This window comes from Calonectris borealis, chromosome 2 (assembly GCF_964195595.1).
Source record: "Calonectris borealis chromosome 2, bCalBor7.hap1.2, whole genome shotgun sequence".
Classification (NCBI taxonomy): domain Eukaryota; kingdom Metazoa; phylum Chordata; class Aves; order Procellariiformes; family Procellariidae; genus Calonectris; species Calonectris borealis.
In genome coordinates this window covers 1576843-1591558 of record NC_134313.1, presented here as the reverse complement: position 1 = coordinate 1591558, position 14716 = coordinate 1576843, and the positions used below count along the sequence as shown (strand labels likewise).

Below are 14716 nucleotides of genomic sequence, written 5' to 3'. Positions count from 1 at the left end.
AGGGCGGCATTAGGAAAAGCGTTGCCAGCAGGTCGGGGGAGGTGAACCCTGCTGTCTCGTCAGCACTGGTGAGGTCCCCTGTGTGATGCTGTGTGCAGTTCTGGGCTCCCCAGTGCAGGAAGGACATGGACTTAGTGGAGCAAGATGACTGCAGGACCACCAAGATTCTGACGGGATTGAGCACCTTTGCGATGAGGAGAGGCTCAGAGCTGGGACTGTTTAGCCAGGAGACAATGGTGCGCAGAGGGGCTGTCACAAATATGTATAAATCCCTGATGGCAGAGAAAGAAGTCAAGGGAGCCTGGTTCTTCTGAGTAGTGCGCACTCCCAGGACAAGAGGACATGGGCACAAGTGAAAACGGATGGAATTCCATGGGCAAAGGCGGCAAGCTTTTCTTCAGCATGAGGGTGGTCAAAGAGTGGAAGAGGCGGTGGAGCCTCCATCCTTGGAGGTGCTGAACACTCGACTGGCCATGGTCCCGGACAACCTGCTGTAGCTGGCCCTGCTTGAGCAGGGGGCGTTGAAGCACCGACTGTGCAGAGGTTCCTGCCAAACTAAATGATTCTGTGATTGTGTTTGGTGGGAGGGCCGGAGAGTCATGGTGGGGAAGAGAGTTAGTCAAGCGTGTGCTAGCACGGAGAGACGTCATGAGGGGCGTGTGCATGGGAGCATTGTCATTTCGAAGCCTTTGTTTGGGCAAGTGATGGGCTTGTGTCATGTTCTGGAAGCTCCTCAGGTGCCAGTCTGTGGAGGTGTTGGTTGTGGTGGCCTCTTTGCTAGGAGAGGTCTTGTGTCTGTTTTCCACCCACCCCGATGGCCTGTTGAGCCCTGGCTTTGTGCTGGGTGAAGTTGGAAGAGCCTTGGGAGAAGAAAGGAAGTGGAGGCGCGTCGGGGTGGGATGCAGGAGAACTTTATTGAGGGAAAAAAAAAAAAAGAGGCAGGAGTGCCAATTGGAAGGGAGCCGGTGTGAGGTGCAAGTAGGGCGACCATGAGCCGAGGCCCCTTGCGTGCAGTCGATTTATCCAGAGCACCGAGGTCTTCCTGCCCCGCGGTGGGAGCGGCACACTAGAAGTCCCCCAGGTCTTTGGCTTGTGAGAAGGTGTTTGGAGTGGAGAGCACTGGTCATAGCAGAAGGTGCGATGCAAAGAAGAAGTGGGAGGAGAGGAGGAGGTCCATGGGCCATGTTTCCAGGCAGCCCGGACTGGCCCCTTCCCTCCTTCCTTGCTTGGTGCCTTGGTGGAGAGGAGGAGCTGTGGACGGCAGGTCCACGTGCCAAGAAGGGCCCAGAGGTGCGTCCTCAATCCATGCGGTGGCTTGCAGGGTGTGGGTGGTTGGTGGCAGGGGTGGTGGCAGGGCGTAAGCAGTAAGCAGTGCGGGAGGTTCCTGGAATGCGTGGCTGATAACTTCCTTCTCCAAGTGGTAGAGGAGCCAACGAGGAGAGGTGCTATGCTGGAGCCTGTTCTCACCAACAAGGAGGGGCTGGTGGGGAATGTGAAGGTCAAGGGCAGCCTTGGCTGCAGTGACCCTGAAACGGTGGAGTTCAAGATCCCCAGGGCAGCGAGGAGGGCGCACAGCAGCTCACTACCCTGGACTTCAGGAGAGCAGACTTTGGCCTCTTCAGGGATGTGCTTGGTGGAGTGGCACGGGATAAAGTCCTGGAGGGAAGAGGGGCCCAAGAAAGCCTGTTAATATTCCGGGATCACCTCCTCCAAGCTGAGGAGCGATGCATCCCAACAAAGAGGAAGTCAGGCAAAAACGCCGGGAGGCCTGCATGGATGAAGAAGGAGCTCCCGCACACACTCAAACAGAAAAAGGAAGCCTACAGAGGGTGGGAGCAAGGACAGGTAGCCTGGGAGGAATACAGAGGAATTGTCCGGCGGCCAGGGATCAGGTTAGGAAAGATAAAGCCCTGATGGAATTACATCTGGCCAGGGATGTCAAGGGCAACAAGAAAAGCTTCTATAGGTTCGTTGGGGATAAAAGGAAGACGAGGGAAAATGTGGGCCCACTCCGGAACGAATCGGGAGACGTGGTTACCCGGGATATGGAGAAGACTGAGGTACTCAATGACTTTTTTGTCTCGGTCTTCAGCAGCAAGTGCTCGAGCCTCACCGCCTAAGCCGCAGAAGGCAAAGGCAGGGACTGGGAGAATGAAGAGCCACCCACTGTAGGAGAAGGTCAGGTTTGAGATCACCTAAGGAACCTGAAGGTGCACGAGTCCATGAGACCCGATGAGATCCATCTGCGGGTCCTGAGGGAAGTGGCGGCTGAAGCTGATAAGCCACTCTCCATGGTATTTGAGAAGTCGAGGCAGTCCGGTGAAGTTCCCGCTGAGTGGAAAAGGGGAAATAGAAGCCCCATTTTTGAAAAGGGAAAAAAAGGAAGAGCCGGGGAACTACAGGCCAGTCAGTCCACCCCTGTGTGTGGGAAGATCATGGAACAGCTCCTCCTGGAAGCTCTGCTAAGGCGCATGGAGGAGAGGGAGGTGATTGGAGACAGCCAGCAAGGCAAGTCCTTCAGCAAGGACTTCACCAAGGGCAAGTCCTGCCTGACCAACCTCGCGGCCTTCTCTGATGGAGTGACTACATCAGTGGACGTGGGATCCATATCGGGACCAGTACTGTTTAATATCTTCATCAGTGACATAGGCAGTGGGATCGCGTGCACCCTCAGCAAGTTTGCAGACACCACCAAGCTGAGTGGTGCAGTTGACACGCCTGAGGGACGGGATGCCCTCCAGAGAGACCTGGACAAGGTTGAGAAGTGGGCCCGTGTGAACCTCATGAGGTTCAACCAGGCCAAGGGCAATGTCCTGCACCTGGGTCGGGGCAACCCCCAGTCTCAATAGAGGCTGGGGGTTGAAGGGATGGGGAGCAGCCCTGCTGCTCAAGGCCTTGGGGGTACTGGTGGATGAAAAGCTGGACATGAGCCGGCAATGTGCGCTCGCAGTCCAGGAGGCCAACCGTATCTTGGGCAGCGTGGGCAGCAGGTCGAGGGAAGTGATTCTGCCCCTCTGGTCTGCTCTGGTGAGACCCCCCTGGAGCACTGCGTCCAGCTCTGGAACACTCAGCACCAGACAGACACGGACGTGTTGGAGCAGGTCCAGAGGAGGCCATGAAAATGATGAGGGGGGTGGAACGCCTCTCTCAGGAAGAAAGGCTGAGAGAGTTGGGGTTGTTCAGCCTGGAGAAGAGAAGACTTCGGGGAGACCTTATTGCGGCCTTTCAGTGCTTGAAGGGTGCTTCTAAGAAAGATGGAGACAGACTTTTTAGCAGGGCCTGTTGCGACAGGACAAGGGGAAATGGTTTTAAACTGAAAGAGGGGAGATTTAGACTAGATACGAGGAAGAAATTTTTTCCAGTGAGGGTGGTGAAACCCTGGCACAGGTTGCCCAGTGAGGTGGTAGATGCCCCATCCCTGGGAACATTCAAGGTCAGGTTGGATGGGGCTCTGAGCAACCTGATCTAGTGGAAGATGTCCTTGTCCATGTCAGGGGGGTTGGAGTAGATGACCTTTAAAGGCCCCTTCCACCCCAAACCATTCTATGATTCTCTGACTCTGTGGTGCTGGCAGAGGACAAGCTGACTATGAGGCAGCAATGCACCCTTGAGGCAAAAGAGGCCAAGAGTCTGCAGGGCGGCATTGGGAAGAGCGTTTCCAGCAGGTCGGGGGAGGTGATGTTGCTCTCTCTTCAGCACTGGTGAGGCCCCATGTGGAGACCTGTGTCCGGTTGAGGGCTCCCCAGCAGAAGAAGGACGTGGACTTAGTGGAGCGAGTGGAGTGCAGCTTGGAGTCCCGGCAAGACACTGCCGGGACTGGAGCATCCTTCCAGTGAGGAGAAGGTGAGAGAGTTGGGAGTTTTTTCAGCCAGGAGGCAAGGCCGTGCAGGGGAGATGTCATCCGTGCGTCTAAATGCTGGATGGGAGGGAATGAGGCCAGGGGAGTGAGACGCTTCTCATGGGTGCCCACGGCCAGGGCAAGAGCGAGTGGAGAAAGCTGAAAAGAGGTGCCATTCCCTTGGAAGAGAAGGCAAGCCTTTTTCCGTGTGAGGGTGGTCAAGCAGTGGAAGCGGTTGCACAGAGAGGTGTTGGAGTCTCCATCCTCGGAGATACTGAAACCCTGACTGGAGGTGGTCCTGGAGAGCCTGCTCGAGCTGGCCCTGCTTGGGTTGAAGTAGATGATCTGCAGAGGATCCTTGCGCGCTCAATGATTCCATTTGCTGTGATTCTGCTTGCTGTGATGGCCAGAGAGTCATGCTGGGGAAGAGGGTTGGTCAAGCGCGTGCTGCCATGGGGAGCTTGCGACAGAGGCCTGAGTAGAAGTGCATTAGCATGTGCAAGCCTTTGTTGGGTCAAGTGAAGGGCTTGTGTCAGGGGCTGGAAGCCCCCCTGTGCTGCTCTGTGTTTGTGGTGGTGGTGGTGTTGCTGGGGACGTACTTCCTATTTGTGGTGGTGGTGTTGTTGCTGGGGATGTACTTCCTAAGAGAGGTCTTGTAGCCCTTCTGCACCCACCCCGACGGCCTGTAGAGCCCTGGCTTTGTGCTGGGTGAGTTTGGAAGAGCCTTGGAAGAACAAAAGGAAGAGGAGGCGTGTCAGGCTGGGATGCAGGAGAACTTTATTGAGGGGAAGAAACCAGTGAAAAGGCAGGAGCGCCAACTGGAAGGGAGCCGGTGTGAGGTGCAAGTAGGGCGACCATGAGCCGAGGTCCCTTGTGTGCAGTCGATTTATCCAGAGCACCGAGGTCTTCCTGCCCCGCGGTGGGAGCGGCACACCAGAAGGCCCTGGTGGTCTTCAGCTTGTGAGAAGGAATTTGCAGCGGAGGGTAATGAACATAGCAGAAGGGACGATGCAGAGAAGGAAGTGGGAGGAGAGGAGGAGGTCCATGGGCCATGTTTCCAGGCAGCCCAGGCTGGCCCCTTCCCTCCTTCCTTGCTTGGTGCCTTGAGAGGAGGAGCTGTGGACGGCAGGTCCACGTGCCAAGAAGGGCCCAGAGGTGCATCCTCAATCCATGCGGTGGCTTGCAGGGTGTGGGTGGTTGGTGTCAGGGGTGGTGGCGAGGGCCCTTAGCAGGGGTAGCAACCTCTTGCGCCGAAGCAGCCCAGGCCTCCGAAGCCGTAGCCGTAGCCACCAGAGGAGACGGGCACTCCCTGGGAGCTGAGGGCACTGCCCACGGCAGCCGATGTGGTTGATCCGACGGTGGTGTTCTGGGGGAAGGAGCTGAGGATGGGTCCTGGCAGGGTGACCTGCACGGTGGAAGGCTGGATGATGACGTGGGAGGCCTCGCACTGCCTGACACAGGGCTCGTTGCAGCTGTTAGCCAGCGGGGTGGGTCCGCAGGGGCGGCAGAGGTCGTAGCAGGCCATGTGTGTGGTGTGGAGGGCCCTGGAAGAGAGGGCGTTGAGAAAGCGGAGGGGCGTGGGGGTGCGAGGGTGCGAGGGGCGGTGTTGCAGGAGGGCGAGGGAGTGGGGAGGCCTGGTGTGGGGCTGTGGGGAGCGTGGCAGAGGGGAGGCGTGAGGGGTGCTGAGGCTGGGGACAAGGCGTGCTGGAAGAGAGGGGCCAGGCTGGGCAGGAGAAGGAGGGGAAGGAGGTTCAGGCTCACCTTGTTGACGGTGGAGGAGAAGGCGTCAGGAGAAGTGTGTGAAGGAGAGAGGCGCTGGGCCGGCTTTTATGCTGGTCCCCGAGGGGCGGGACAGCCTTTGCACATGACGGCATTTTGCAGCAAGCAGTTGTTGCACGCCACAGCCTCGCGAGTAATGAGGTGGGGTGTGTTTTCCTTCCCGCAATTCTCCAATTTCATGTCCTCCTGGTGAGGACGTGTCCACTTGGCCCTGGCGGCAGCTTTTAAGTGAGAGTATTAGAGGCCAAGGGCTTGGTGTTGATGGTGCGTGTCAGGGCGGGCAGAAGACGTGGCCAAAGCATAGGAGAGGTGGGGTGTCACCAGTGAGGTCATCCCGTGGCACTCGTGTGGTGTGGTTTGCCGGTGCATGTTGAAAAGGGGGCCCCATTTCCTCGCAGGCCTGGAAGGCTTGTGTGGTGTTTGGAGGTGTGCCGGGGGTGAGGCGCTGCCCCTTCCAATGCATTGGGTCCCTCCCTGCCTTGGTGCCAGCTGGCTAAGGCTGTCTTTAGGCCTGGCCTTGCAGAGTTGTCTGTGCTGGGTGGGTGTCCTGGTGCCCCTCTTGCTGGTAAGGTTGTAGGTGGGAGAAAGGCGGCTGCCTGTTTGGGTTTGTGCCCCGTTGGTGGCGTCCCTGGGGCTGGCAGTGCAAGCAGGCAGAGGAGGGCTGTTTGCGAGAGCAGGCCGTTGTCCTGGCAGCCCTGGTTCAGAGCTCGGGAGCCCTGTGATGTGGGGAGCCCTGCCACGCTCCCCAAAGGCTTGTGCTGGCCCCTCCGTAGCGCTCCCCTTAGCGGGGGCTGGCACATTGGCAGCCGGGGCTCTGGCGTGTCCAAAGAAGAGCAACGATGCTGGTGAAGAGTGTAGAGAACAAGACTCATGAGGAGCAATTGAGGGAACTGGGGTGTTTACTTTGCAGAAAAAGAAGGCTGAGGGGAGATGCGACGAGCGAGGGAAGGCAAGCAGTCGACTCAATGTGAGTGATAAGGCCAGCTTCAACTTTATTGTAAAACCCTACACATATTTATACACTAAGTTCTACCTTATGCATACTTGTCTCACAATCATTGGCTTAGCTCTAAAAATTACATTATCATATTCCTCCTACTTTCGGTTACTGCTACGTGGTCCGGGTTCCATCCTGTTTTTCTTATACTGTACTTTCTCAAAGTTGCTTATCTGCACAGAGCAAGGTCAGCATGACTTTCTTTTCTCCCTTCTCAGCATGACTCAGAATTTTCCCACCGCGGCCTAGTCTGGCTAACTTTCTCCAACAGGGAGACCTTATCGCTCCCTCCAACTACGTGAAAGAAGGTTGTAATGAGGTGGATGTCAGTGTCTTATCCCTAGTAAGAAGGGATAGGACAAGAGGAAAGAACCTCAAGTTGCAGCGGGGGAGGTTTAGATTGGATCTTAGGAGAAATGTCATCACCAAAAGGGTTATCAAGCACTGGAGCAGGCTGCCCCAGGAAGTGCCCGAGTCACCATCCTAGGAGGTCTTTAAAGACGTGTAGACATGGTGCTTAGGGACATGGGTTAGTGGTGGACTTGGTAGGGGTTAGGTTATCATTTGGACTCGATACTGTTAAGGGTCTTTTCCAACCTAAATGACTCTGTGATTGTATATGGGGCACCCTGCAAGGGCAAGTGAGTTTCTGGAGAGCCCATGAGTGAGGCAGGGCCTTTGGGGTCTTGACTTGGGGTGAGTGCCGAGGGGTGAGGCCATATCTCTGCACGGTGTTGGATGGGCAGAAAGAGGATTTGGAGATTGCCAAGGGGAGTTGGAGGTGAGCATGGTGCATGGGGCCGCAGAGCCGAGGCCTTGGTGGTGGTGGATCATGCCGAAGGGTTGATGAGTGGCAAGGCCTGCCCCAATTGAGCCAAGGTGAGTGTTTGGCAGGCTGTTTGTCAGGCGAGCAGTGCTTGTTGCTGAGGAAGATGAAGGGAGTTAATAAGGAGTGCTGTGCGACTGGGTGTACGTCAGTCTACGGGGCCTGAGGGGCTGCATCCACGAATGCGGAGAGAGCTGGCTGATGTCCTTGGGAGGCCACTCTCCAGCAGCTTGGCAAGGTCATGGTGGCTGAGGACAGTTCCTGAAGATTGGAAGACGCTCATACCCCTTGTATCTTGAAGAAGATGAAGAGGGAGGATCTGGGAAAGTAGAGGCTGGTGAGCCTGACCTCGTTTGTGGGGAAGGCGGTGGAGGAAATGGTCCCGGAAAGCACTGCCAAGCCCAGGAGGGCCAAGAAGGTGATGGGGACTGTTCGGCGTGGATTAACGAATGGGAAATCATAGAATCACAGAATCATAGAATCATGAAGGTTGGAAAAGACCTCTAAGATCATCGAGTCCAACCGTCAACCCAACCCCACCATGCCCACTACACCATGTCCCTAAGCGCCTCATCTACACGTCTTTTCAATACTTCCAGGGATGGTGAGTCAACCACTTCCCTGGGCAGCCTGTTCCAAGGCCTGAACCACTCTTTCAGTGAAGAAATTTCTCCTAATGTCCAATCTAAACCTCCCTTGGCGCAACTTGAGGCCATTTCCTCTCGTCCTGTTGCTTGTTACTTGGGAGAAGAGACCAACACCCACCTCACTACAACCTCCTTTCAGGGAGTTGTAGAGCGCGATGAGGTCTCCCCTCAGCCTCCTCTTCTCCAGACTAAACAGTCCCAGTTCCCTCAGCCGCCCCTCATCAGACTTGTGCTCCAGGCCCTTCACCAGCTTCGTTGCCCTTCTCTGGACACGCTCCAGCACCTCCATGTCCTTCTTGTGGTGAGAGGCCCAGAACTGAACACAGGATTCAAGGTGCGGCCTCACCAGTGCCCAGTACAGGGGCACGATCACCTCCCTGCTCCTGCTGGCCACACTATTTCTGATACAGGCCAGGATGCCATTGGCCTTCTTGGCCACCTGGGCACACTGCCGGCTCATGTTCAGCCGGCTGTCAACCAGCACCCCCAGGTCCTTTTCCTCTGGGCAGCTTTCCAGCCACTCTGCCCCAAGCCTGTAGCGTTGCCTGGGGTTGTTGTGACCCAAGTGCAGGACCCGGCACTTGGCCTTCTTGAACCTCATACAATTGGCCTCAACCCATCGATGCATCCTGTCCAGACCCCTCTGCAGAGCCTTCCTACCCTCGAGCAGATCAACAGTCCCGCCCAACTTGGTGTCGTCTGCATACTTACTGAGGGAGCACTCGATCCCCTCGTCCAGATCGTTGATAAAGATATTGAACGGGACCGGCCCCAAAACTGAGCCCTGGGGAACACCGCTCGTGACCGGCCGCCAACTGGATTGAACTCCGTTCACCACAACTCTCTGGGCTCGGCCGTCCAGCCAGTTTTTTACCCAGCGAAGAGTGTACCTGTCTAAGCCGTGAGCCGCCAGCTTCTCTAGGAGAATGCTGTGAGAGACAGTGTCAAAGGCTTTACTGAAGTCCAGGTAGACCTCATCCACTACGCGGGTCACCTGGTCATAGAAAGAGATCAGGTTGGTCAAGCAGGACCTGCCTTTCATGAACCCGTGCTGGCTGGGCCTGATCCCCTGGTTGTCCCGGACATGGCTTGTGAGCGCACTCTAAACGAACGCTCCATAATCTTCCCCGGCACCGAGGTCAGGCTGACCGGGCTCTAGTTCCCCGGATCCTCCTTCCGGCCCTTCTTGTAGATGGGCGTCAAATTGGCAAGCCTCCAGTCGTCTGGGACCTCCCCTGTTAACCAGGACTGCTGGTAAACAATGGAGAGGTGCTTGACCGACCTCCGCATCTTCTGGGTTGAAGCGACTGGGTGTTGGAGGAGGGGGGAGCAGTAGCTGTTGCTGAGCTGTACTTGAATGAAGCCTTTGTCGCTGTCTGCCATTAGCTGCTCCTAGACAAGCTGAGAAGGTATGGGCTGTGTGAGTGGCCAGTGAGGTGGACTGCAAAGTGGCTGAAGGGCTGGGCCCAGAGGCTTGTGATCAGTGTCAGGACAAGAGGCCATGGGCACAAGGGGAAACAGATGGAATTCCATGGGCAAAGGCGGCAAGCCTTTTTCAGTGTGAGGGTGGTCAAAGAGTGGAAGAGGCGGTGGAGCCTCCATCCTTGGAGATACTGAAAACCGGACTGGCCATGGTCCCGGACAACCTGTTGTAGCTGGCCCTGCTTGACCATGGCCGCTGCTTGACCGTTGAAGCACCGGCTGTGCAGAGGTTCCTGCCAAACTAACGGATTCTGTGATTGTGTTTGGTGGGAGGGCCGGAGAGTCATGGTGGGGAAGAGAGTTAGTCAGGTGTGTGCTGGCACGGGGAGACGTCATGAGAGGCATGCGCATGGGAGCGTTGTCATGTCGAAGCCTTTGTTTGAGCAAGTGATGGGCTTGTGTCATGTTCTGGAAGCTCCTCAGGTGCCAGTCTGTGGAGGTGTTGGTTGTGGTGGCCTCTTTGCTAGGAGAGGTCTTGTGTCCATTTTGCACCCATCCCGATGGCCTGTTGAGCCCTGGCTTTGTGCTGGGTGAAGTTGGAAGAGCCTTGGGAGAAGAAAGGAAGTGGAGGCGTGTCAGGCTGGGATGCAGGAGAACTTTATTGAGGGGAAAAAAAACAGTGAAAAGACAGGAGTGCCAATTGGAAGGGAGCCGGTGTGAGGTGCAGGTAGGGCGACCATGAGCCGAGGTCCCTTGCGTGCAGACAATTTATCCAGAGCACCGAGGTCTTCCTGCCCTGCAGTGGGAGTGGCACACCAGAAGCCTCCCGTGGTCTTTGGCTTGTGAGAAGGTGTTTGGAGTGGAGAGCACTGGTCATAGCAGAAGGGGCGATACAAAAAAGAAGTGGGAGGAGAGGAGGAGGTCTATGGGCCATGTTTCCAGGCAGCCCAGGCTGGCCCCTTCCCTCCTTCCTTGTTTGATCCTTGAGAGGAGGAGCTGTGGACGGCAGGTCCACGTGCCAAGAAGGGCCCAGAGGTGCGTCCTCAATCCATGCGGTGGCTTGCAGGGTGTGGGTGGTTGGTGTCAGGGGTGGTGGCGAGGGCCCTTAGCAGGGGTAGCAGCCTCTTGCGCCCCCGAAGCAGCCCAGGCCTCCGAGGCCGTAGCCGTAGCCGAAGCCACCAGAGGAGACGGGCACTCCCTGGGAGCTGAGGGCGCTGCCCACGGCAGCCGATGTGGTGGATCCGACGGCGGTGTTCTGGGGGAAGGAGCTGAGGATGGGTCCTGGCAGGGTGACCAGCACGGGAGGAGGCTGGATGATGACGCGGGAGTCCTCGCACTGCCTGACACAGGGCTCGTTGCAGCTGTTAGCCAGCGGGGTGGGTCCGCAGGGGCGGCAGAGGTCGTAGCAGGCCATGTGTGTGGTGTGGAGGGGCCCTGGAAGAGAGGGCGTTGAGAAAGCGGAGGGGCGTGGGGGTGCGAGGGGCGGTGTTGCAGGAGGGCGAGGGAGTGGGGAGGCCTGGTGTGGGGCTGTGGGGAGCGTGGCAGAGGGGAGGCGTGAGGGGTGCTGAGGCCGGGGACAAGGCGTGCTGGAAGAGAGGGGCCAGGCTGGGCAGGAGAAGGAGGGGAAGGGGGTTCAGGCTCACCTTGTTGACGGTGGAGGAGAAGGCGTCAGGAGAAGTGTGTGAGGGAGAGAGGCGCTGGGCCGGCTTTTATGCTGGTCCCCGAGGGGCGGGACAGCCTTTGTGCATGACGGCATTTTGCAGCAAGCAGCTGTTGCACGCCACAGCCTCGCGAGTAATGAGGTGGGGTGTATTTTCCTTCCCGCAATTCTCCTTTTCATGTCCTCCTGGTGAGGACGTGTCCATCTGGTCCTGGCGGCAGCTTTTAAGGGAGAGTAGGTATTTGGGAGGTTTTGTATGAAAGGTGCATGTGAGGGCATTCTGCAGATGCAGCGAAAACATAGGAGAGGTGGGGTGTGGCCAGTGAGGTCATCCCGTGGCAGTCGTGTGGTGTGGTTTGCAGGTGCGTGGTGAAGAGGGGGCCCCATTTCCTCGCAGGCCTGGAAGGCTTGTGTGGTGTTTGGAGGTGTGCCGGGGGTGAGGCGCTGCCCCTTCCAATGCATTGGGTCCCTCCCTGCCTTGGTGCCAGCTGGCTAAGCCTGTCTTTAGGCCTGGCCTTGCAAAGTTGGCTGTGCTGGGTGGGTGTCCTGGTGCCCCTCTTGCTGGTAAGGTTGTAGGTGGGAGAAAGGCGGCTGCCTGTTTGGGCTTGTGCCCCGTTGGTGGCGTCCCTGGGGCTGGCAGTGCAAGCAGGCAGAGGAGGGCTGTTTGCGAGAGCAGGCCGTTGTCCTGGCAGCCCTGGTTCAGAGCTCGGGAGCCCTGTGATGTGGGGAGCCCTGCCACGCTCCCCAAAGGCTTGTGCTGGCCCCTCCGTAGCGCTCCCCTTAGCGGGGGCTGGCACATTGGCAGCCGGGGCTCTGGCGTGACACAGTGCTTGATGTGGATCACCTCGCAAGGGCAGGTGAGTTTCTGGAGAGCCCGTGAGTGTGGCGAGAAGCAGAGGGGGAGCGGGAGCGGCAGGCAGGGGAGGCTGGTGAGGCAGGGCCTTTGGGGTCTTGACTTGGGGTGAGTGCCGAGGGGTGAGGCCACTTCTCTCCATGGTGTTTGAGGAGCAGAAAGAGGATTTGGAGATCGCCCAGGGGAGTTGGAGGCGAGCATGGTGCACGGGGCCGCAGAGTCAAGGCCCTGGTGGTGGTGGCTGCGTGCCGAAGGCTTGATGAGTGGCAAGGCCTGCCCCGATTGAGCCAAGGTGAGTGTTTTGCAGGCTGTTTGTCAGGCGAGCAGTGCTTGTTGCTGAGGAAGATGAAGGGAGGTAGGAAGGAGTGTGTGTGTCTGGATGGCAGGAAGTCTGTGGGGCCTTCTGGGTCGTAGCCATGAACGTGTAGGGAGCTGGCTGATGTCCTCGTAAGGCCCCTCTGAATTATCTTGGAAAGGTCTTAGTGCCTGGGTGCGGTTCCTGATGGCTGGAAGAGAGCTCAGAGTTCTCCTATCTTGAAGCAGATCAGGAAGGAGGACCTGGGAAACTAGTGGCTGCCTACCCTGATCTCTTTTCCGGGAAAGGTGATGGAGGAAATGGTCCAGGAAAGCACTGCCAAGCCCAGGAAGGACAAGAAGGTGATGGGGAGTGGTCGGCGTGAATTTCTGAAGGGGAAATGGTGCTTGACCGACCTCCGTGTCTTCTACGTTGAAGTGACTAGCTTTGTGGACGAGGAGAGAGCCGTGGCTGGTGTTCACCTGGACTTTTCAGTAAAGCCTTTGACGCTTTCTCCCCTTGCGTGCTCCTAGAGAAGCCGAGAAAGGACGGGGTGTGTGAGTGGCCAGTGAGGTGGACTGCAAAGTGGTGGAAGGGCTGGGCCCAGAGGCTTGTGATGAGTGTCCCAAAGCCCAGGTGGAGGCAAGCCTTAAGTGGTGTAGCCCAGGACTCGGCTCCACGGGGCCAACAGTGTTGCACATCCTCGTCAGTGAGGTGGGCAGTGGGAGGGAGTGCCCCCTCAGCAAGTTGGCAGATGCTGCAAAGCCTGGAGGAGTGTCTGAGGCACCGGCTGGTTGTGCCAGCATTCAGAGGGAGCTGGAGAGGCTGGCGAAGGGGGCAGAGAGGAGTCTCGTGAAGTTCAACAGGGGGAAATGCCAAGTCCTGCCTCTGGGCAGGAATAGCGCTGGTCCCCAGGACGCGCTGGGGGCCGAGAGGCTGGAAAGCAGCTTTGCTGAGCATGCCATTGCGGTGGGGGTGCGCTACAGGCCACCTGAGCAGGAAGACGGATCGGATGAGGCCCTCTCTAGAGAGATAGGAGCAGCCCCACGTTCCCAAGCCCTGGTCCTCATGGGGGGCTTCAACCAGCCCGATATGTGTTGGAGGGACAACACGGCAGGGCGTAAGCAGTGCGGGAGGTTCCTGGAATGCGTGGCTGATAACTTCCTTCTCCAAGTGGTAGAGGAGCCAATGAGGAGAGGTGCTATGCTGGAGCCTGTTCTCACCAACAAGGAGGGGCTGGTGGGGAATGTGAAGGTCAAGGGCAGCCTTGGCTGCAGTGACCCTGAAACGGTGGAGTTCAAGATCCCCAGGGCAGCGAGGAGGGCGCACAGCAAGCTCACTACCCTGGACTTCAGGAGAGCAGACTTTGGCCTCTTCGGGGATGTGCTTGGTGGAGTGGCACGGGATAAAGTCCTGGAGGGAAGAGGGGCCCAAGAAAGCCTGTTAATATTCCGGGATCACCTCCTCCAAGCTGAGGAGCGATGCATCCCAACAAAGAGGAAGTCAGGCAAAAACGCCGGGAGGCCTGCATGGATGAAGAAGGAGCTCCCGCACACACTCAAACAGAAAAAGGAAGCCTACAGAGGGTGGGAGCAAGGACAGGTAGCCTGGGAGGAATACAGAGGAATTGTCCGGCGGCCAGGGATCAGGTTAGGAAAGCTAAAGCCCTGATGGAATTACATCTGGCCAGGGACGTCAAGGGCAACAAGAAAAGCTTCTATAGGTTCGTTGGGGATAAAAGGAAGACGAGGGAAAATGTGGGCCCACTCCGGAACGAATCGGGAGACGTGGTTACCCGGGATATGGAGAAGACTGAGGTACTCAATGACTTTTTTGTCTCGGTCTTCAGCAGCAAGTGCTCGAGCCTCACCGCCTAAGCCGCAGAAGGCAAAGGCAGGGACTGGGAGAATGAAGAGCCACCCACTGTAGGAGAAGGTCAGGTTTGAGATCACCTAAGGAACCTGAAGGTGCACGAGTCCATGAGACCCGATGAGATCCATCTGCGGGTCCTGAGGGAAGTGGCGGATGAAGCTGATAAGCCACTCTCCATGGTATTTGAGAAGTCGTGGCAGTCCGGTGAAGTTCCCGCTGAGTGGAAAAGGGGAAATAGAAGCCCCATTTTTGAAAAGGGAAAAAAAGGAAGAGCCGGGGAACTACAGGCCAGTCAGTCCACCCCTGTGTGTGGGAAGATCATGGAACAGCTCCTCCTGGAAGCTCTGCTAAGGCGCATGGAGGAGAGGGAGGTGATTGGAGACAGCCAGCAAGGCAAGTCCTTCAGCAAGGACTTCACCAAGGGTAAGTCCTGCCTGACCAACCTCGCGGCCTTCTCTGATGGAGTGACTACATCAGTGGACGTGGGATCCATATCGGGACCAGTACTGTTTAATATCTTCATCAAT

General features: G+C 57.3%; 2 protein-coding genes across 2 annotated transcripts; both read right to left on the bottom strand.

Annotated features, from left to right (window-relative positions):
• Nucleotides 1–5063: 5063 nt before the first annotated feature.
• Nucleotides 5064–5363, bottom strand: LOC142079798 (feather beta keratin-like). Its single transcript, XM_075144545.1, has one exon. It carries the CDS (start codon nucleotides 5361–5363, stop codon nucleotides 5064–5066), a length of 300 nt encoding a protein of 99 aa, XP_075000646.1.
• A 5251-nt stretch (nucleotides 5364–10614) lies between these two features.
• On the bottom strand, nucleotides 10615–10923 carry LOC142079796 (feather beta keratin-like). The gene has a single exon (XM_075144543.1). It carries the CDS (start codon nucleotides 10921–10923, stop codon nucleotides 10615–10617), a length of 309 nt encoding a protein of 102 aa, XP_075000644.1.
• Between the last annotated feature and the right edge of the window lie 3793 nt (nucleotides 10924–14716).